General features: G+C 51.9%; 1 protein-coding gene across 11 annotated transcripts in view; it reads right to left on the reverse strand.

Annotated features, from left to right (window-relative positions):
* LRP4 (LDL receptor related protein 4) overlaps window positions 1-21,139 on the reverse strand; it is a 124,248-nt gene that overhangs the window by 36,874 nt on the left and 66,235 nt on the right. For 9 of the 11 annotated variants that reach the window (XR_003853236.1, XR_003853237.1, XR_003853238.1 and 6 more), the window contains exons 2-18: window positions 20,132-20,278; window positions 14,899-15,015; window positions 14,449-14,562; window positions 13,302-13,418; window positions 11,618-11,746; window positions 11,106-11,225; window positions 10,458-10,583; window positions 10,206-10,331; window positions 9,570-9,704; window positions 7,690-7,815; window positions 7,032-7,262; window positions 4,394-4,550; window positions 3,830-4,047; window positions 2,184-2,360; window positions 1,336-1,461; window positions 575-783; window positions 352-433 (exon numbers count right to left, since the gene is read on the reverse strand). Coding sequence is in view for 8 of the 11 variants with exons in the window: in XM_029582577.1 (XP_029438437.1) it covers window positions 352-433; window positions 575-783; window positions 1,336-1,461; window positions 2,184-2,360; window positions 3,830-4,047; window positions 4,394-4,550; window positions 7,032-7,262; window positions 7,690-7,815; window positions 9,570-9,704; window positions 10,206-10,331; window positions 10,458-10,583; window positions 11,106-11,225; window positions 11,618-11,746; window positions 13,302-13,418; window positions 14,449-14,562; window positions 14,899-15,015; window positions 20,132-20,278 (2,457 nt within the window). In the remaining 3 variants the exon portion in view is untranslated. The remainder of the gene's footprint in view (window positions 1-351; window positions 434-574; window positions 784-1,335; window positions 1,462-2,183; window positions 2,361-3,829; window positions 4,048-4,393; window positions 4,551-7,031; window positions 7,263-7,689; window positions 7,816-9,569; window positions 9,705-10,205; window positions 10,332-10,457; window positions 10,584-11,105; window positions 11,226-11,617; window positions 11,747-13,301; window positions 13,419-14,448; window positions 14,563-14,898; window positions 15,016-20,131; window positions 20,279-21,139) is intronic. The other 2 variants (XM_029582579.1, XM_029582578.1) reach the window with 2 other exon arrangements.

Genomic DNA, 21,139 nt, shown 5'->3' on the forward strand with positions numbered 1-21,139 from the left:
CTGTTGTCCCTGGCATTGGAACTGCCTCCGAGCTTCAGGAGCTCTGGAGGATGGAAAGAAAGAGTGGGAGCCATTAGGTCACGGGAGAAAGAGAGAGAGCGCGACTGGATGTTATGAGGTCCTGGGGTGGGAGGACGGAGAGAAGAAGCACCTTGAGGTCATGGAGGGAGTGGGCCTGGTGATGTCAGAAGTACGATGCTCACAGTCTCTGGCCCTGTTCCCACACACACACACACTCCAACTCCCTCAGTACAACACTCTCAGCCCATACTGACAACACAAGAACAAAAGTCATGCGGGTAATGGGGAGATTACTCCATCCCCACATCAATGCAGTTTCTGAGCGCTCACCTGCATCGGTCCAGTACAGTTTGTTAGTGACCCAGTCAATAGCCAGCCCAGCGGGACTCTCCAAACTGGTATCTACCACAACCTAGGAAAGTGAAAGAGTTAAAAAAAAAAAAAAAAAAAAGTCAGAGCCACCCCAAATGACTTCTTTCTTCTTGCCTGCTTCTGTCACACATATCAGCCATCCCTCCAGCTCCCTATCAGATAGTGAGATCCTTTCACGTACCTCCTGTCCACTCCCATCCCACTTTGCTCTGTTAATGGAGTTGGTGCTGACATCCGTCCAGTACACAAAGTCGTCCTTGGCATCCCAGTCCAGTGCCACGGCGCTGCGCACATTGGACACAGGAATGACTTTATCAGACAGGTCCTCGGTGTCGAAGCTGATCCGACGGATGTCCGTCCTTCGAGCAAAAAGCAGGAACTTGTCAAGACCTGATCAAAGGTCGAAAGGGCTCCTTTTAATTCTTCTAAAGAGCAACAACCAAGTTACAGACACAGACAATTTATCAAAAGCAACAGGGGTGGGTGAGGGAGCTCCTGGAAGAGGAGAAGGTCCCATCCACGGGCAAAAAACTCCACCATCTATCTCCACCTCATGGGACTCCCATCTACCTTGACGCCAGCTCCAAACCCAGAGGAGCTGATCCAAATGGCAGGATTCCCTGCTGGCCAACTCTGACAGAAAAACCAAGCCACGAGCTGAAAATGAATAAATGTCCAGACTGGAAACCGAATCTCACAGGTGAGGCCCCGACGCAAGCCCAAGCCAGATCGAGAGCCCACAGCGGACGCCGGGAGAGACCTATCCTGCCCGGGTGCCCCATAAACACAGAGCCAGTAGAGTTTTAGGAAACGGAGTTACAAAGGGAGCCACAATCCCTCAAGCGCCACCAGTGGGGCCCAGAAGACACCGCCACAATCCAGGAGAGACACGTCACAGCCACGCCGATGAACGCTGGGGGGGATGCGCGCGCTGGCACTTACTTTCAGCGCAGGTCTGGCTGCTGATCTTGCGGAAGCCGGTGGGGCAGGCACAGGTGTAGTTCTTGGCGTTTGGGAGGCAGAGGTGCGAGCAGCCCCCGTTGCCCCTGCCACAACGGTTTCTCCCTGCTCAAATAGCAAAACCAAAAAAAAAAAAAAAAAAAAGAGAGCGCCGCACATGAGACGGGAGGAGGAAAAAAAAAAAAAAAAAAGGAGGCAACATCAGCACCGGGCACCAAAAGGGACCTCTTCCAGTACATGGGTCAGACCTCACACACAGATGAGAAATGCCAAAATGAATTGTTCAGGAAACCACAGCTAATATCCATCTGCTCCTTCCTCCCCCCTCCAGGAACTCTGACCCTTCTGAGGGACTTGGAAATAGATCTCCCGGATCTCCTGTCAGGTACTTGCGACCTGGATTGGCCACTGTGGGAGACAGGATGCTGGGGCTCAATGGACCCTGGTCGGACACAGCCTGGCTTTACTCCAAAAGAGAACAAGCAGGGCATCAGCCTGACAGAAAGAGACTGAAATGGCCCATCCATTGCTAGGCAAACTGGATGGGCCATCTCGGTCTTTTTCTGCCACCACTTTGTTAGACATACAGCAAGTTGGTTATTAACCCAGTGAGGTACAGGAGGAGAGAACTAGAGAAGCAGACTTTGGTTCTGGGAGGCTATGAAAGAAGGTCTTTATTTAGTGAGGGCCTGAAGAGTATTCATTAGTATTTTTTTTTTTAATTTTAAAATTCTTACATTCTGCTTACCCTGACCCATTCGTTCTAAGTGTCCGCTTACCCTGACCCATTCGTTCTAAGTGTAGATGCTCCTAGTCCTCTCTGGACTCACCTGCTGGCTGGCGCTGTGGGTGCAGGGTGTGAATGTCCATGGGGAAGTGCAGTTTGTTCCGGATTATCTCTTGGTTCTTGCCAGTGAATTTGTTGGCACTGTTGATGCTCTTTGTGTGCCAGTCTGTCCAGTACAAGCTATCTTCAAATACCGTGATGGCAAAAGGATGGGGCAGACCTGCAGGGACGGTTCAGAGGTCACATGCTATTGATCAGGTTCTTGTCAAACACTAAACCAAGCACTGGCTGACCACACCCAATCATCTAAACCATCGCATGCACCCCCCCGCCCCCCAGGGGAGAAGTGAAGAGATGTTACTGGAACTGCCGCTGCTAGGTTGGGGAGTGGATATAAAAGCTTTATCATGCTTCTTTAGCTCCAGTGAGGAAGGTCATCTACATCGACCAGAGAAAGAAAACAAACCAAAACAGCTACCACTGGAGCAAAGGGAAAGGCCAGAGGGACGAGGTAAATGCTGCAGAAGACCAAAGATGGCCTGAACCTCTCTTAACAGACACTGCCAGTGAAAGGACCAGCGTTAAATCTTCAAACTACCTTCCGACTTCCAAAACAATTCCACACTACCTCCCTTCATCTCCAACACAGTAACCCAGCAGTTGTTGCCAAAGGAGGAGGGAGTTCTTGACGCCCCTAGTGTGGCCAGTTTTCCCAGCCTACTGAGACCCTACTCGGGCTCCTGCCATCTCCATCCCTGGCCCTTACCACTCCCCCCCTCTCTTTCTCTCCCCAGCATGCTTGAGTTCTGTCATTCTTGGTGGCCATTCCAGGCATCCATCACCTCTCAGTCAAGCGAAGCCTTCCAGCTTCATACCGTAGCCCTTGGTCACTCAGCTGCTCTTTTCTAAGGTAATCTGTTACCTCCTTGGACTTTACTAAAGCCTGCTAGAGTTTTGAATATTTTGGTCGTGCCACTTCTAGCCAGAGTGCATTTTTAAGTTCCTCAAGTCTTCCTCTGTCGGGTTGGCACTGCAGGCCCTCCTTTGTCCTGCTTCCATCCAATCAGAGGTGTAGCCTACAGAACTGAACAGTTGTTTTCAGGGAACTCACTAGTGACCCGTACAAAGACATTTATTACTTTTTTTTAATACTATTCACAATACCTCTCTTTAAGCACCCGTCATACCTGCCTCCTCTTATCACCTTCAGGGCATCAGAGATGCTTACTCTTAGGTCAGTTTCCTGTTTGCCAATATAGCCAGAAAAAAAATAATCAAATCCCTCTAGTGGTCACCTCCACCCCCCCATCTAGATGCACCTCACACTGAGCATCTCCCTCAAATGTGAAAGCTTAAGAGAATTCTTACCAGAAATGATGCTTCTGTCCTAAAGACCACACAACCTGAAATAACTCCATCATCAGAAGCAAATGATCCTGAGATAGCACAGAACATGGAATATTTTCCAACTCCCCATATCACTGAGCTCCCACCTTGTTATCACCGGACAGCCCATGTTATTATCATGCCTGTCTCTGCCCTTGCTATGGGGCATGGGGAGCTGTTGTTGGGTTGAGTATAATAATGTGTGTGCTTGTCTACTCAAAGTGGAAGAAACTCTACTGAGAGGAGTGGATAGTCCAATTTGGTCTTCTTCTGCCATCAATTATTATGGATCCACATACTAACCTTGACTGATAACAGCTCTCCGGTTCTTGCCATCCAGGTCTGCTCTCTCTATGACATGGTGCTTGGCATCCACCCAATACATTCTGTGTCCAGCATAATCAATTGTCAACCCATTGGGCCAGAAGAGGTGGGTATCGGCAATGATTCGTCGGTTAGAACCATCCATGCTAGCATATTCAATGCGGGGTTGGTTACCCCAGTCTGTCCAGTAGATGGTGCTAAAAAGCAATGTTATGAACGGCTGATGGTATTTCTGCAACACACGGAAGAGCACAAGACCCCTTGCAAACTCTCTTACACTCCCCTCTTGGGATGCAGAACCATAAAACAACACTTCCCTTCCCAGGGCAATGGCGCGAGATGGCCACCCCTAGATTTTACCTCTCTATGGAATGCAGGGCTATAGCATGGTATGACCAACAATCTTCCCCGCCTTCTCTCTCAAGCTCTCTTATGCCACCCATGGAATGATTTGCTACAATAAGAGATGACCCCCCCTCCCAGGGCTCTATGGGATACAGCACAATAAGAAAGGATGAACTTTGACCTTTTCTGCTCCCTTACCCTTCCATGGGATGCAAGGCTATGGCACGGGGTTTCTCAAGGTTCTGCCATAGGAGCACCTTCCTGTGGGTCCCATCTACGTTAGCAACTTCAATTCGGGATGTTCCCGAGTCTGTCCAGAAGAGTTTGTCATGGATCCAATCGATGGCCAGTCCACCTACGGCACCAGGAATCAAAAGGTCCAAGTAAGAGAGAAACAAACTTTACAGTGTACCCCCTATCCCACCCAGACCTGGGGGAATAAACCCCAAGATATTTCTTCCCTGTACCTCTAACTTACCCTAGAAAAGGTCACTATTTAAAACAAAACTTATCTGGCTAACTTACTTGGGATATTCAGCAGCACGGCTATGCTGCTGAATACCCCTGTATTTGGTGCTACTCAGCCGGATAAGTTATACCCACTTAGTTGGATAAATAGCACCAACCTACCCGCCCACATCTTACCTGGCTAGATACTTAGCTGGCTTAAGTCACTTATCCGGTTAAGTGGCAGCTGCTGAACATAGCCTAGATAGTCGGCCGCCGCCACTTAGCCGGATGAGTCAGACTTATTTGGCTACGTAGCATTTGAATAATCGGGCTCTAAATGTTTCTTTATTTTGTTAAACATCTGGCCTGCACTATCCACTATTACACCTTAGGCAGGGTACAAGAAATACATACATAATTAAACAGCCTACTTCTCACCTTCTTCACTCATTAAAGTGATCCCAAGCTTTTAAAATCGATTCTCAAAACAGACAGGCCGCCAACCATTCTATAAGAAAACTGGTTCTTACCTGCTAAGTTTTGATCTTGTAGTACCACAGATCAGTCCAAACTCCTGGGTTTTATACCCCTGCCAGCAGATGGAGACAGATACAAGTTTTATTGAAACTGCTATATAACAGTGTGTGCCACCTGCAGACCCCTCAGTGTGGATCTGGGTCCAAACCAAGATGCCAAAGCAAGCAACTAAGTTTAACAGCCCACCCGATTCCCCCACGAATAGGAGGGTGATGACACTATAACATTCTGGGAAAGAAACTCGAGTACAGTGAAAACAGCATAGTGACCAACTAACAACTCTGCAAGAACTACAAATCGAACAGACGATTCTCACCCCTCATTCCATGAGCCGGACTCTGGACTGATCCTTGGTACTACAGGAATGAAAATTAGCAGGTAAGAACCAAATTTTCCTTTCCCTGTATGTGCCCAAATCAGGCCAGACTCCTGGGATGTACCAAATCAGGCCAGACTCCTGGGATATACCTAAGCGGGATGTACCCCTTGACTCGGGTGGGACCTGCAGACTCCCGCTCGCAGAACACTCTCACCACCCCGACATCCAAACAATAGTGTACAGCAACTTCCAATGTCACGGTTTTGTGCTTCCTGAACCGGTACCAGAATTCTTTCGGCGGGGCAGAAGGCCGGCCTGGGGCGACTGACCCCAGGACGAAGCCCTGGTGAGAAACCTGCCACTGCGGACCTCCAGAACTCTTGGACTGATGAAACCTAGCCCGCGCCAGCACAAACTTTCTACGCTTAAGGCTTGCCCTCTTGCAACTTGTGCACCTTGGACTCACCCAGATGCTTCATAATGTGCGCCAAGTCTTCTCCAAACAACAGCTTTTCCTTTAAAAGGAAGGACCCCAAGCCACAACTTGGATCAAACATCCGCTGCATCCTTGGTGGAGTGGACAGGATCGGCATCAGGTCACATCGCTGCCTCGTGGGGGCTGAGAGATCTGGATCACCAGAAGTCAGCCCCGCGGTATCTGGAGTGAGCTAAAAGGAGAGTCACCCACCCCCTGCTCTTCCACCATGACCCAGGGAGGACAGCCCCACCAGGACCTTACAACTCCCCAGGAGGTTCCCTTTGAAATGTTCTTTCCGTTTTGCACTATCTGCCAGGAGAAAGAAAAATACTGAGGAACTGCAGGTGGCACTCTACACTACATAACAGTTTCAACAAAACTTGTATCTGTCTCCATCTGCTGGCAGGGGTGCAAAACCCCAGGAGTCTGGCCTGATCTGGGCACATACAGGGAACCTGCGATTATACAGATTCAAATGCATCTGGCAAAGAGCAACGTGTTTTGGACGCGCTAATCCCCTTATTGCAGAAGGGGTTATGGACGCGCATCCTTCCGCGGGTTAACGGGGGCGTTAGTCTGAGCGCCTGGTATTGCATCGGCCTGAAGGAGAGGTAGAACCAGTAGAAAAACTGGAGCGATAACATCTCTGTACGAGTCATTGGAGAGACCTCATCTAAAGTATCAAGTCCAATTCTGGAAATCACATCTCCAAACAGATATACTGTAGAGCGCGTAGAGGCAGCCCAGAGAAGGGCTATCAACGTGGTGCAAATGCTGCATCATAAAACTTATGAGAAGAAACTTAGGCATTCAAATATCTGAAAGGTTTAAATAAGGTACAAGAGGCAAACATTTTTGGTGGAAAGGAAGTTACAGAACCAGAGGCAGTGACACAAAGGAGAGAACAACAGGCAGACTATCTAAGACCTGTGGTCATTAGTTGACGTCATATTCCATGTTCTTATGTTTCCTTTACATACGATCTCGCCGCAATCACATACATGACATTAGGACAGTGTTCTTATCCTGGGGATAGGAAGGGGGTCTCGTACCTGGACTCTCCAGCCCCGTTGAGACCACCTCCTCCACATTGCTGCCATTCAGGTTGGCACGCATGATGCGGTCGAGGGTGACGTCAGACCAGAAGACCAGCTCCCTATTGTGGTGGAAGTCCAGGGCGATGGCGTTCTCCAGGTTATTCAGCAGCAGGGTATACTCGGAACGGTGCGGCAGGACCTGACGGATATCGATCCGATTGGCAAAGAGGAGCACAGGTTCCGGACCTGGAAGAGAGATGTGAGACGAAGCCAGAGAATTGGGCATCCAATAAGCACAGAAGTTACGCAACACATGCAGGGGGTTAAGCACCACCAGGGCCACTGAACATAACCAGGGAAAATCGGTGTCCCATAAGACAGATCCCACAGCTGAACACACCAAGGGATTCAATGCTTAGGAAGTACAGGGATTCAGCGCCACCAGGGAGGAAAAGCCATGGGAACGAGCATGCATTCAGTGCGCAGGAGAAAGAAAAGCCATGAAACATACCAAGGAATTCAGTGCCCACAAGGAGTGAAAAAACCACAGAACACACCCAAAAGTTCAATGCCCACAAATGACAGAAACCACAGAAAACAGCCAGGGGATTCAGTGGCCACGTGGAGGAAACACCATGGAATCTGGGGCACTCCCCCCCATGCCATTTCTTACCCAAAGCCTTACAGCTCCGCTTGTCCGGACGAAGCTCGTAGCCCTGCACACACCAGCACTGGAATCCCCCCTCCGAGTTGGAGCAGCCCTGGCTACAGTATCCGTCCTCTGCGCACTCATTCAGGTCTAGGATAAGGAGAAAGTCAGAGGTGATGCCCCCCACATGCTCAGCTTAGGAAGGAGCCCTGCCCGATGTCCATTTTCTTTACCCAGGTATTATCAATGCTATCCCTCTCACGTCATTCGTCACGTGCGCATATTAACACTGCACTGCCCAGGACTGAGAATGGAGCTCTGGGCCTTCGTATCGCCGGGGAGAGATGGCAAGAAAAGGAAGCCGTTTGAGACATTCTTCCTAAGTCAGTCACTCGCAGAGGGCAAGCTTGGGGATTCTGAATCAATCGCTCGCACAAGGAAAGCTCTTGGCTTCTCGTGGATCTCTCTCCGGTTAGGGTCTCCAGATGGGCATGAACCTCTTTCTCAGTGCAAGGTATGCGGAGCACAATCTCAGTCTCTCAGGAGTCTCTGCTAGTGAACACTTGCACTGTGCCAAACATGGCTTCCTTCTGGAGATCATGCGGTGCAAGGCATGCAGGCAACATATCAAGGTTTCCACAGGGAAAGTGCTGAGTTCCCAACTGTGTTGTTTACCTGCACAAATAAAGCTCTGGACTTGTCTACTGGCAAAGCTCTGGGTCTCTCACCTCACCGTTAAAGCTTGGAGCTTCACTTTCTCTCACCCACACAGGGATAGGGCAAGCATTCTCTGCTTTCATGAGTGCAATCAAGAGTTTCAAATCCTCACAGGTATTAATGATTGCAGTTTCAATTAAGCTGAAAGCTCAATTTTCAAAGTTAGGCACCTAAATTGGCCCTTTTAAGAACTTTACTAGGGATGAGTCCCTAAATTTAGGCTCCTAGATTCTCTAGGCCCCTAAATTTAGGAGTATAAAGAGTGGATGGCTACAGGGGCAGAATTAGGGCAGGGAAACAAAGTTAGGAGCTCAGCACTGATTTTCAGGGCCTGGGCTGATTCAAGAGTATATTTGGCACCCTAGGCAAATCTTCTGTCATTTCACCCCTCACCCCTCACCCCCATGACAAATGACCTCCAGCACTGCGCTCCCTCCCACCAGTGGCAGTGGCTCCAGCACCGCGCTCCCTCCCACCAGTGGCAGTGGCTCCAGCACCGCGCTCCCTCCCACCAGTGGCAGTGGCTCCAGCACAAGGCTCCCTCCTAGCAGTGGCTCCAGCACAGCGCTCCCTCCCAGCAGTGGCAGTGGCTCCAGCACCGCGCGCTCCCTCCCACCAGTGGCAGTGGCTCCAGCACCGCGCTCCCTCCCACCCAGTGGCAGTGGCTCCAGCACCGCGCTCCCTCCCACCCAGTGGCAGTGGCTCCAGCACCGCGCTCCCTCCCACCCAGTGGCAGTGGCTCCAGCACCGCGCTCCCTCCCACCCAGTGGCAGTGGCTCCAGCACAAGGCTCCCTCCTAGCAGTGGCTCCAGCACAGCACTCCCTCCCTCCGTGCTATTGGCACTGGTAAAGAATTCCTCTGGGCTTCATTCTGGTGGGATTTTTCCACCCCCAAATTTAGGGCATTCTAGGTGACCACCTAGTTTGCCTGCCCTGGACTAGGCCCCTAACTTAGGTTCCTAAATCTAGGCAAATGAATAGCAGATTTAAATTTAGGGGCCTAATTTAAGTCCCTAAATATTTGGCTGAAAACTTAAGCACCTAAGTTCAAATTAAAATAGGACCTAACTTGGGTGCCTAAATTTAGCGCTCTGTTTTTTTTTGTTTTCCCAAGTATCAGCCACTCAGTAATCCAGGAGGAGGATTTTCTCTCGCTTCCCAACCTGCACCCCCCCTTGCTGTCTCACCTTGGCAGGACCTGCCATCCTCCATCAGCCGGTACCCCGTATGGCAGCTGCACTGCGCCAACCCCCGCGCCATGTGGCACTTCTGAGCGCAGCCCCCGTTGTTAACGTTGCAGTTCTCGTCGCCTGTCCGCGGACCTGTGTACGAGAAGCAGAGTGTGGACAGGAAGGGCGCAGGCAGAGAGACCAACGGCCAAAGACCCTTCCCCCCCCCCCAATCTCCTTCCACACTGAATGGCCAGAACCGCAGGGGCCGACCCCAGGTAGAAACCCGCCAAGGTTCATTTCACCAGCAGCGAGGGGTTTGTCCAGAAGGATGCAGCAAGATTCAAGGACAGAGAGAGAAAGAGACCGGGATGGGTGCAAGGGAAGGAAGAGGCAACAGCGGGAGAGAGAGAGAGAGAGAGAGAGAGAGAGAGAGAGAGAGAGAGAGACAGACAGACAGACAGACAGACAGAGAGACCGGGATGGGTGCAAGGGAAGGAAGAGGCAATGGCGGGAGAGAGAGAGAGACAGACAGACAAACTGGGATGGGTGCAAGGGAAGGAAGAGGCAACGGCGGGAGAGAAAGAGAGACCACCAGGAGACGCTGACAGTAGCCAGAGGAAGCCTGGCTGCTTCCGCGCCGGGATTACTTACGGCAGTTCTGGTGGGGGCTCTCATCGCTGCCGTCCTCGCAGTCATTCACGCTGTTGCACACTTTCCTTTGCCCGATGCATCGGCCGCTGCCGCACAGAAACTGGTCGGGGGCACACTGAGGGGTCCCTGTGGCGGGGGGGGGGGGGGGGAAGAGGGGGGGAGAGAGGTAGAGGCAAGAGAGCTGGTGGAACAATGGAAAAGGATACAAGGTAGCCCTGCCCGCTGGATCCCCCATGCCAGAACACTTCTCACCAGTCTTCTCACAGCCTTCCTCATCGCTGTTATCCGTGCAGTCATCCTCGCCATCGCAGCGCCAGGACAGATGGACGCAGCGGCCTGAAACGCAGCGGAACTGATCAGCCGTGCACACCGATGTGGCTGAAGAGAAGAAAAGGAGGGTGGGGGGGAGGGGGTCCTGTGAAACCAGAAGCCCACCCTACCACATCAGGCCTCCCACTCCCACCCCCACGACACCACACAGTGCCCTGTGGGCCGCGCCCTGCTCCAAATGTCACATTGTCATGGCTCCTCCTCCTCCCTCCGACTTTATCTGCCATCGTTTGCTATGCTATCATCATACCCTGTTCCATAGCGTTATTTCACGTACACCCTACCCTAACACACCTAGCAACGTCTTAAATCCGTGCCCCATGCCGGGCTCTCCCCCTTCCTCATCCTTAAACCCTTGCTGCACCTGGCCTGTATGACCAGCGTTCGGGGGAGGGGCACAGGGAGGACGCCACAGAGAGAGGGTGCAGGAGGCCATGAAGGCTCGGGAAACGGCACCCCCTGCAGAGGAGGAGCCGCTGCATCCGAGCTCTACGTGTGGCCCTCGGGTCCGAGGCGGCAGAACTCAGCCACCGGGGCCCCGTCAGGAGCAAAATACGGGAAAGCACTCACTGCAGTTCTTCTCGTCCGACTGGTCGTCACAATCCAAGTCACCGTCACAGCGCCAGCCAGCATTGATGCAGAGACCGTTGCTGCACATGAACTCACCGGAGCGACAGGGCTGGTGCGAAGCTGGGAAGAGAGACAGACAGGTAAGCAAGACACACGAAGACAGACCAAGACAAAAGTAGAAAGAGGCCATAAGTAGAGACACAACGGCAGACAGAGAGAAAGTAAATCCCCCCCATCCAAGAGCACACATCTCTCCCATCTGCCAAAGCAATCTCCCCCTTCCTACATCCAAGGCGTCACCTTCCTAAGCAGCTCGCCAACAGCCTCAGAATCACGGGACACCGAGAAGCACTTCATCCATGCCACCGAGCAACGGGAGCTTCCATCACAATCTCCAGCCACGCGGGGCTGCCACTGGGTTGGCTTCCCCTCTTCCTGGCCGTCGGCGCCAGCTCCCCCCCCCCGTCCTCAGCCTCAGCCCCTCCCTGCCCCAGTTAGAACGGGTAACTTACAGCAGTCGGACTCATCGGACCAGTCACCACAATCGTCGTCACCGTCACAGTGATAGATGTCCAGGATACATCGTCCGTATGCGCACTGAAACTCTTCCAGGTTGCAAGTCACCGCCGGCACATCGGACGCTGTAGATGGAGAGATAGAGAGAGAGAGCGCCCTGAGCCCAGGGAGCTTTGCTGTTGGGAAGCAGCCCATCACTTCCTCCCTCCGTAACATTACAGGATCGAGTGTTCCTCCTCTCCCTGCTGCGTTCTCTTCCCGTCCGCCTGCCTATCTCCCCCATCTCGCCACGTGAGCATGAGCCTGTTCAAATAAAATGTGAGCCCGGGCATGTTTGCGGTGAGCCCACCCAGGTTTACGAGACAGCCCCATCACGTAAAAAAAAGTTAAGCCGCTCCAGGTCTGCACCACTGCATGCTGGGAGTTGTGGTCCTGCTTTTCTTACGCAACTTGGAACTCACAAGTGCACGGGCAGATGAAGGCATCGCTGGGACTGACTCAACCTACCGCCGATGACCTGGAGCAGGCCCCCCACCCCTGGCTTAGCACTAGGTGGAGCTGCACAACCGGCCAAGCGAGGCATGGCCGCCGAGCGCATTCCCCCTCCTCCTGCCTCCCTGGGCAGCTTCCAAGCCATTTCTTATTCCACGCTCGTTCGGAAAATGTCCCCAATCACTAATTGGCACCGAGAAACAGAAACCTCTCAAATTTATAACCCTTCAGCTCTAGAACCAGGGCACCAAGTGAGCAGTAACCATCAGCCATCCTCTAGATGGCAGGAAAGCAGCCAGAACAGTCTTGTTTACAATGTAAAAATATAATCAGAGGTGGCTCTCTTTCAAGCTAGAAACGAACCTGCCTAGTTGGTTTCATCTGTGGGGTAAGAAGCAAACATTATCCACCTAGAGCGAGCAGAGCGAGGAGGGGGGAGAAGCACGAGAGTCACTGGTGCAGCGCCCAGATATTTCTCCTAGCGAGGCAAGGAGGTGAGGATGGAGAAAGAGAGGGAAGATTAGAGAGAGAGAGAGAGAGAAGGGAACAGAAAGGAAAAGCTTAGAGACAGAGGGAGCAGGAGATCAGACAGAGATGGGGGAGAAGAGAACCAAGCATGAGGTCACGGGGGGGGGAAGAGGAAAAGAGAGAATAAAGGGAAGGGGGGAAGGCAACAGGAGGGATTAGGGAAAATGGAAAAAAAAACTAAAGTGAGTGGCTATTGAAGTCTGGGCTTCCCTTGCTCTCTCCTCCCTGATAGCCGGACAAACTCAGCCGCTTTCAATCGCATTCGCAGGGCGCGGTTTTAATCTGGACCCAGAAACCGTTAGGTAACTCCGGAGAAGGAGCTGCCCTGACGTTACCTGGGTAAAAGCTTTAGAGCAGATGGTCCTGCGGCGCAGATTCCAGCGGAATATCTGGACCGAGATGTCCCGGAAACTTTGTCCAGCGGCTGCCGGCCGAGCCTGGACCCCACAGCGATGGCGCGGAGACCCCGCTGATTAACTGAGAGGCCCAGCTCCGCCAGTCATCCTCTGTTACTGGTGCCCTGTCCAGCTACCACTTCTGAAGCGGGGAGCATCTCATGCTCGGCCTCCTCCTGCATCCCCCCCCCCCACGGGACTGGGGGACGCAGGAGGAGGTAAAGCTTTCGCAGCTTTCTCTTGGGACTCCCAGGTGAGCACTTACGGCAGCCTTCCTCGTCCGAGCCGTCCTTGCAGTCGGTGTCGCCGTCGCAGAACCAGTGCTCGGCTACGCAGCTGCCGTCGCTGCAGCGAAACTCCTTCTCCGAGCACTTCTTCGCGTCTGCAGGGGGGAGAGGGAGAGGGAGAGAGAGAGAGAGAGAGAGAGAGGCGGGGGGGGGGCGCATTATATTACAGCCCGAACTTATGGTGCCGCGCTGCGGCTCCTCCACCCCCTCCGCGCCGTATCTCGAAACCCAACCCGCGCCTGTGGGGTAGGGGTTAAGGGTGCGAAGCCTAGCGGAGGAGGGCATTCTGCGAGTCAGGATCCCCAGGGAGGACACCTCCTGAGAGAGCACTGAAATCAGGAGAGCACCCACCTCAGTAAAGAAAACGCAGCGTTTAAGAAATGCACGAGAAGAGAGAAGACGACCTAGCTCACATGCCTGGGTCTTGGGAACGTTTATTTTATTTATTTCTCACCGACTGGACCTGCAGCCCTCTTTTTCAGGTGGCTCAAAGCTCACAGCCCGAGCTCCCTCCCGGGTACGCAGAAGCGGAATTACAAGCTAAGGAAACACGATCAGCTGACAGCAGCATCCACACGCACGCCAGCGCAGCAGATAATTCCTGCCCTTATCCGCCCATCTAAAGAGCTTACGCGCAGCACGGTTTAAGCGGCCGCCTTCCAAGTCAAATCGGAGGTGGATTAAAGAAACGCAGCTGTCGTTTTAAGGCTGTCGGCTTGCAGCTTACGATCGGCGAGCCCGCCACCAAGTATTTCTATAAGCATTTGCCGTCCACCCATAACGAAACTGTGCTAGGCAAAGTACAGGGCAGGTTTCCCAGTAATCCCAGGCTCCCGGCACGCGGCGAGGGGTCCGGTAACGCGGACCTCAGGGGGCACAGAGGCTGCGGCGACGCGTGCCCCCCCCCCCCCCCCGGCACACGTTATACTGCCCAGAACGCAGCACAAGAGGGAGCCAGGCCGGCCCTGCCGGGCTGTTTTCTGCCAGGGCGCTGCACGTTGGGGGCCCCCCCACTCCCGTGCACTCAGCGCTCGGGCCCTCGGTACCAGCAGGCCCCCCCACTTACGAAGCGCCGAGAGGTGCCACGACGGGCGCAAGCCGGCCCCCCCCCCCCCGGTTACCCACCGCACTGCTCGTCGCTGTTGTCGCCACAGTCGTTTTCCCCGTCGCAGTGCCACAGGCTGCGGATGCAGTAGCCGTTCTGGCAGGGAAACTCATCCTCCTCGCACTCCCGGGGGGCTGCAGGGGAAGAAAACGGACAAGAGCGCAGGAAATGTCAAGGTTCGGAGGCCGAGCTGCCACGGAAGGGGGAGGGGGGGACGGGCAATGCCGTTCCACGCCGAACGCAGGGAGGAGGGCCAGGCCGTGCCCCTTCCCTCCCGAGGGCGCCGTGCGGGGAGCGGTACAAAGGGCTACGAGGCTCCGGCAGACAGAGGAACGAGGACGGTGAAAGGCGTTACCAGTCGGTAAAGCCCCGTGGACAAAAAACCTCACACGCTGCCCTCAAGGCAGGAACGTGGTGAGACCCCTCCCCCCCCCCCCCCCCCGCCAAAGTGTCACGCAGCCGGCACTCACGGCAGTCCTGTTCATCCGAATCATCTTCGCAGTCGTTGTCCCCGTCGCAGATCCACGAGCGCCGAATGCACTTCCCGTTATCACAGTGGAAGTCAAGGGGGGCACAGGTGGGCAGCACTGAAGCAGACAAAAAGGGGAGAGAGGTACCTGACGTACGGAGACCACCACAAGCTCTCCCCCGCTGCCCCAACCCTCAGAGATCACTACAAGCCTCCCTCTCCCCTCTTCTTCCATCAGCAGGACCCTTCCATTCCTCCCACACCACAAGCACCGTGAGCTCCCCCCTCCCCCTCCAGTCTTCCCATCCCACAGACACCACTGCAAGCTCCCGTCGGCTACCATCCTAAAAAAAGGGGTCCCCGATCTCTCACCCCTGCTATTCCTCCCGTTCGAGAGACCGTCACCGTATCTCCAAGGACCCTCCCAAGCCTCTTCTCTTCTCCTGACGCCATGGGGACACCTTCACGCTTTCTCCCGTTTCCAGTATAACGGAGGGTGGCCTCCCCAGCCTTTGCCGACGGTGCTGCCGCCACTGGGGGAGGGGGGGTTCATTTTATTTCTTATTCCTCTCGCTTTGCAGAGGAGCACCTTCTTGTTGGAGAGGGATGGCCTTCTCTGCGGCCGGCGGCACTCGGGCAGTGACAGAGCGCGGATTCCCATTCCTCCGAAATCACTTCGCGCTCTTTGAGCTTTGGAAGAGGCCCCTTCCGGCCTGGAGCTCTTCCTCGCAGGTGCTTTATTTTTTTTCCTCAGCTTTTCTCGGGGGGGGGGGGGGGGGGAACGGGACACTAACTCTGCCCTTCAAACACCCACCCCCTTTTGTCGCTTAAACCTCCAGGCCCCCGCGTCCCGACTGCCAGGCCGGGTTCCGTTTCCGCTGCTTTTCCTGCAATCCGGCTCTCGGATTTTGCCGGCTGCTTTCCAGTTTCCAGCACCCGCTGAGCCCTGCCCCTCCCTGCGTCTTTTCCAGACTCGGGGGGGGGTACATGACAGCACTTTGATGAGGCTGCTGAAGATCACTTGGCAGGCTACGGCAGCGCTGGATTTTCTCTCCACTTTTGTAGTGAGATGCATTTTTAGCTTCTACGTCAAGCATTTGTTTGTCCCCAGAAACTTTGTGTAAACTCTCTTGTATATGAAATTAAGCCTCTGCGCTGACTGTGGTTGTGTGGGTGCTTTTTTTGGGCTCTCGTTTCGACTCTCTCTTTTTTTTTCCTTTTGCTTGTGCTCGCTTTACAGCGACCCGTTGCTTTGTCTGCCCACTCTTCTGCTCTGTAATTTCCCGGTCATGGTCTGGGATTTGCTTTCTTTTCATAGGCTGCATCCAGTCTTCTTTAGTTCACCGGGTTTCCTCGAAACTCTCTCAGCCTTCCGTGAACTCAAGAGCCTGACCCAGAAGGTACCCACCGGGGCGCTGCCGCTTTACAGAGGAGCGGGTCCCGGCGCTCATCTCCCCTTTAAGCCTCTTCCTGTGGCAGCGGGCCTGATTTGGGGGTCTCACCTGGCCCATCACGCATTGTCTGGGGGAGGGGGAGACTCTGGCTGAAAGGCAGCGGCATCGAGTTGTGTGAGTGGCTATGGCGGGCCGAAGATTTAAAAAGTCAGTGGCTGCTGCTGGTGGTGCGCTAAGCACTACTGTCCCCTCCATTGCTGCTCCCTTCTCTGGATCTCAGCCTCCTCACCCCCCCCCCCCCCCCCCCCCCCAATCGTCTCTACCATCCCCTGCCATCATGTTCTTTCTTCATGATCTTTAAGTGTCTCTGGGCTCTTAAGGGTCCATTTTCTGCCACTGTCTGGCTTGCAGGATATTCAGCAGCACAGGCAAACCACTGAATATACCCAATTATCTTAAAGTTAGCTGGATACATTTATTCGGAAAACTTTAGGACTATTCCACTGCATGACCAGTTACCTGGCTAACTCTGAATATCAGAGCTAGTCGGATAAATTATACGGCTAACTTTCCACCCTGGAACTCCACCAGAATGCCCCTACATTATCCAGCTAAATTTTAGCTGGATAAGTACCCAAAATATTCAAAGGTCAACATTTAGCCACATAATTCACAGGTTACCTGACTAAACGCCTTGAGTATGGACCCCCTTTAGTTTACTTTTTCAGATAAAAACAGAACTACAGTGTAGCCAAGAGCCTGCAGAGGCAGACTGCCATCCAAAGACAGGGCCAATGCCATCGGATCACTGGGTCAAGTGATGGTAGCCATCTTGGCTAACGGGACCATTGTGATGCCGTCATGGAGTCATGTGACCAGTGGCCTTCTTAATAATGAGCAGCAGAGACATCAGACAATGATAAAGAATTGTAGCCAGTTACCTAAGTCTACCAAATGCTAGACAACACGGCGCTATCCATTTAAATGGCCAGCAGCAGACATCCTGTTTACAGCTTTGCCCCAGACTTCAAGGTCATTTTAAAAAAGTCAGAGAGAAAGCTACCAATCAGAAATAAAATTGCCAGTGTTCTGCAATATGGGCTTCAGTTCACAAGCCTCTGCTCTTTTGAACTCTATACAAGATAACATTTTTGCTGTAGTATAATTCTGAATAATTTGACCTGTTTGATGGCCAGCAAAATTCTCTATGGGACAGAAAGCGGAAAACCTCTTCCATGTGGGAAAGCATGCACTGTGGATAATTCAGTGAATTTTGAGGGGAACTGCATGAAATATACATCAAATTTGGGGGAAAATTAAGCCCCATCCTTTGATGGCAGCACAGTTTGTTTCCCCTCAAAAGTATTCTAGCAAACCATATCAACAGAAAGAAAATCGGTGACGCTGAATGCTAGTGTAACATTCTGTTTGGAAGTTTTCTGCTTTTTCAGAAAGCATTGTCAGAAAGCTTCATTACAGCTAACTGTATGAAAAAAGCATTTTACCATTAATGCTAATGATTAAAGTCCACCGGTTGTTGCTAGGGATGCTGATGGTAAACCTGTCCACCATTTCTCAGGCAGAAGAGATCAAAAAAAATCTGTTAAGCCAAATACAGAAGAAACAAAGTGTAGGGAAATTAGCAGAATGCTTTTTAGCTGCTGTTTCTGGCGTCTCAAACACCAAACGAGTTTGGGACCTCATGGTCAGAATTGTCCATTGGAGCAGACGAGAGAGAGTGAGAGAATCTGCTGCAGACGCATGAAATCTGGTAGATAAGGACCCTGCAGCCTATCCAGCCTGGTTTACTTTTGCAATTGCCCACATTCCTCAGATACCCGTATAAAAAGAAAAAAAGGGTAGCAGTAGGGTTGGTCTAGCAGGCTACCAGCCAGGTCTGTCTGGCACACTGCATAGAACGGTTGGTAATCTACAAATTAGAGGGCTGGCCAGATCTTTTCTGGCAGGCTGACTGCAGCTGGGTCTGTCTGGACTTGGACCATGTACAATCCAGAACGATGACGAATCATAAAAGTGGGTCCTGAACACTGCAGGCAGAAATGGGATGTGACGTGATTATAATGATTACCACTGACAATTGTTACATTTACAAATACCAGTCGTGGTTAGTACAGCACAGCAGGCTGGTAGTGGTAGAGTATCGGTCTGGAAAGCAGACCGATACTCTGCTTTCCAGCCAAGCTGATGTTGATGGCCATTAGGATTACTATAGAGCTTGTAGTTAGAAGTGGGAAGAGAGGGGCACTGGATATGACTTAAATGGAGGGTCATGCACTGTACACTTACCTACTACCCAAGATGGTTTCTGAAGAATATTTTTCTATTTTCAAAAGTAGGACATTATCACTTCATAACAACACAGGACTGACCCTAGAGGGTGTGCAGGACCCAGGGCAAATCAATGGGAGTGGCCTCCCCCTTCCCCCGGGCAGGACCTGAACTATCTGCCATGGTACTTCCTGGCTGCTGAAGAATCAAAGCAGAGGGCCACCTTTGCTCCAAAATACCCCCAACTAAAGTGTTGTATTTCATAGAAAAACGCTGAATATACAATTTTTTGGGGAGCCAAGGCAGCTTTCTGATTTTACGTTTATTGCAAGTCTCCCGATGGCCACCACCCAGACTCCTGAATGGGCTCAGATAAGCTTTAGGAATCGCTTGCTGTAAATGGCGGGGTTTCTGTCCTTTTCCGATGGCTTGTTTGTATCCAGGACCTTTCTTGTCACTATCTTTGGACCTTGCCTTTTCTCACGTTTCGTGGATCCCTTTAACCTATCTTTTACAGGTGTTCCTTTTTTTTTCTCTTAATGATCAGATGCTGTATTTTATAGTCTTATGGTATATGTTTGTAATCTACGCTGCAAAAACTTCAATAAATAGAAAGTTAAAAAAAAAAAAAAAAAAAAAAAAAAAAAGAGAGAGAGATACACTGGGCCAATGACAAGTTGTCTGACAAAGCAGCCTAAAGTAGAAAGAACATTAAGAAAATGTTTAACTTGGACATCTGTTGTCGCTGAGAAGGGCAGATCCACTGGGCACAGCTCCCGAGAGGCAGACATCTGGTAATAGGCACACACGCACCTTCTCAGAGCCCAACACAAAGAGGCCTTTCAGCAGTGACCGTCTCCCCTCTCCGACCACAGGACAGTGCAGTTGGAAGGCTCCGTGCTGCATCTTGGATGTGTTTTTCCATAGGCTTAGATCTGGAATACAGCGCACCATTGTGCCCGCCAGGAAGGGTTAGGAGGATCCACTCTGACCTTCATGGAGAGGCAGTGAGGGATCAAGGCTGAAAGGAGTTTCACTAATACCGCGAAGGATGATGCTCCCAGCTGATGGCCAGTGGTCTCCATCCTCGTGCACAATTACATGACGCGCCTCTCTTGCATAGGCTCTGAAGCCCACATGCAGAGTCAGTATCAAACACACAACACGGCACCATCGTATAAACCCTGAAACCTAATCGCAGACAGGATCAGCCATGTAACAGGGGACATCGTATAAACCCATCTTAAATCCCCAAACCCTCACACACAGAGTCTGGGCCAGATGGATGGCACAGCATCATCACATAAACCATGAAACCCAACACAGATAGCGTTTGGGTCGATCTTGTGCAAGCACCTGTACAGCCTTCAATAAACAATTTTGTTACCTTCATCCCTCCAAAGGTCAAAATCCTCTCCACCCCCTCCAAAAAAAAAAAAAAGTAATGCACTCACTCTCCCTTCTCATGAGAACACGCAGATACACACACAAGAGACAGAGAGCGACACAAAGAGACCGGCGGCCCTCCCCACTTTCACTGGAGCTCCTTACTGCAGCCATCTTCATCGCTGTGGTCGCCGCAGTCGTTGTCACCGTCGCACTGCCACTGAGCGGGGATGCAGGTGCACTCTCCAAAGGCACTAACCGCACAGGTAAAGTGGCTGCGGCCACAGGCACACACCGCACTGCTCGCTGTACCTGCAAGATGATAAGAGAAGGATCACAACCATCCATCCTCCAGAGACAGAGAAAACACAGGCTGGGTAGGGCGAGCAAAGAGAGTAGAGGGTGGCTGATCAGAGAGTGGAGATGGGGAGAGTTTAAGGAGAGGCAGGGGACGCTGGGGAGAGAACGCCAGAGAGGTTGGGAAGAGGAGAGATAGGCCAATACCTGGCTTGTAGCATGGAAGCCAAGTTGAGAGGGAGGAGAGTCAGATATCGTTAGAGGATGAAGAGCCAGACTGGGCTGAGGAGGGAGAGATAGGTGGGAGGGAGGAAAGACTAGGCTGGGGTAAAAAAAATAAATTAAAAAAAATATTCTGAGGAAGGTGTGAAAACTGAAGAGAGACGTTGACTGGTTTAGGGAAGGGGAAAAGAAATTGGGATACAGGGCAGAGAGATCAGTGAAAGAAGAAAGGCCACAGGCCTGAGGTGAGAGCAAAGAGAGCCAGGGCTAGTAGAGAGAGTTGTAAAGAAGACTGGAGAGAGTAAAAAGACAGGACTGAATCTGAGGAAATTTTGGTGAGAGAAGAAAGAGAAGAGGCTTGGAAGAGAGAAAGCCTGGAAGAGACAAACCAGGAGCAGCACACAGAAAAACACAACCAAGAGAGTGCACAAAGAAAACCAAAAACATGAAAAGTAAAATGAGAAGACTGCGGAGGAAACTGCAGCTAGTAAAAAAAAACAAAAACAAATGCATCAGAACAGAACAAAGCAGACGTCAAAGTCAGAGGCGCTAAGGTCGGAAAAGGGATTTTATTTGATTGTTTAAATGACCGCGTTGCTGGGTGGTGGTTTCCAGCTCCTCTCCTGATGGCCATCTGGAATGTCTGGGGCAAGG

The sequence above is a fragment of the Rhinatrema bivittatum genome, chromosome 17 (genome assembly GCF_901001135.1).
Source record: "Rhinatrema bivittatum chromosome 17, aRhiBiv1.1, whole genome shotgun sequence".
Taxonomy (NCBI): domain Eukaryota; kingdom Metazoa; phylum Chordata; class Amphibia; order Gymnophiona; family Rhinatrematidae; genus Rhinatrema; species Rhinatrema bivittatum.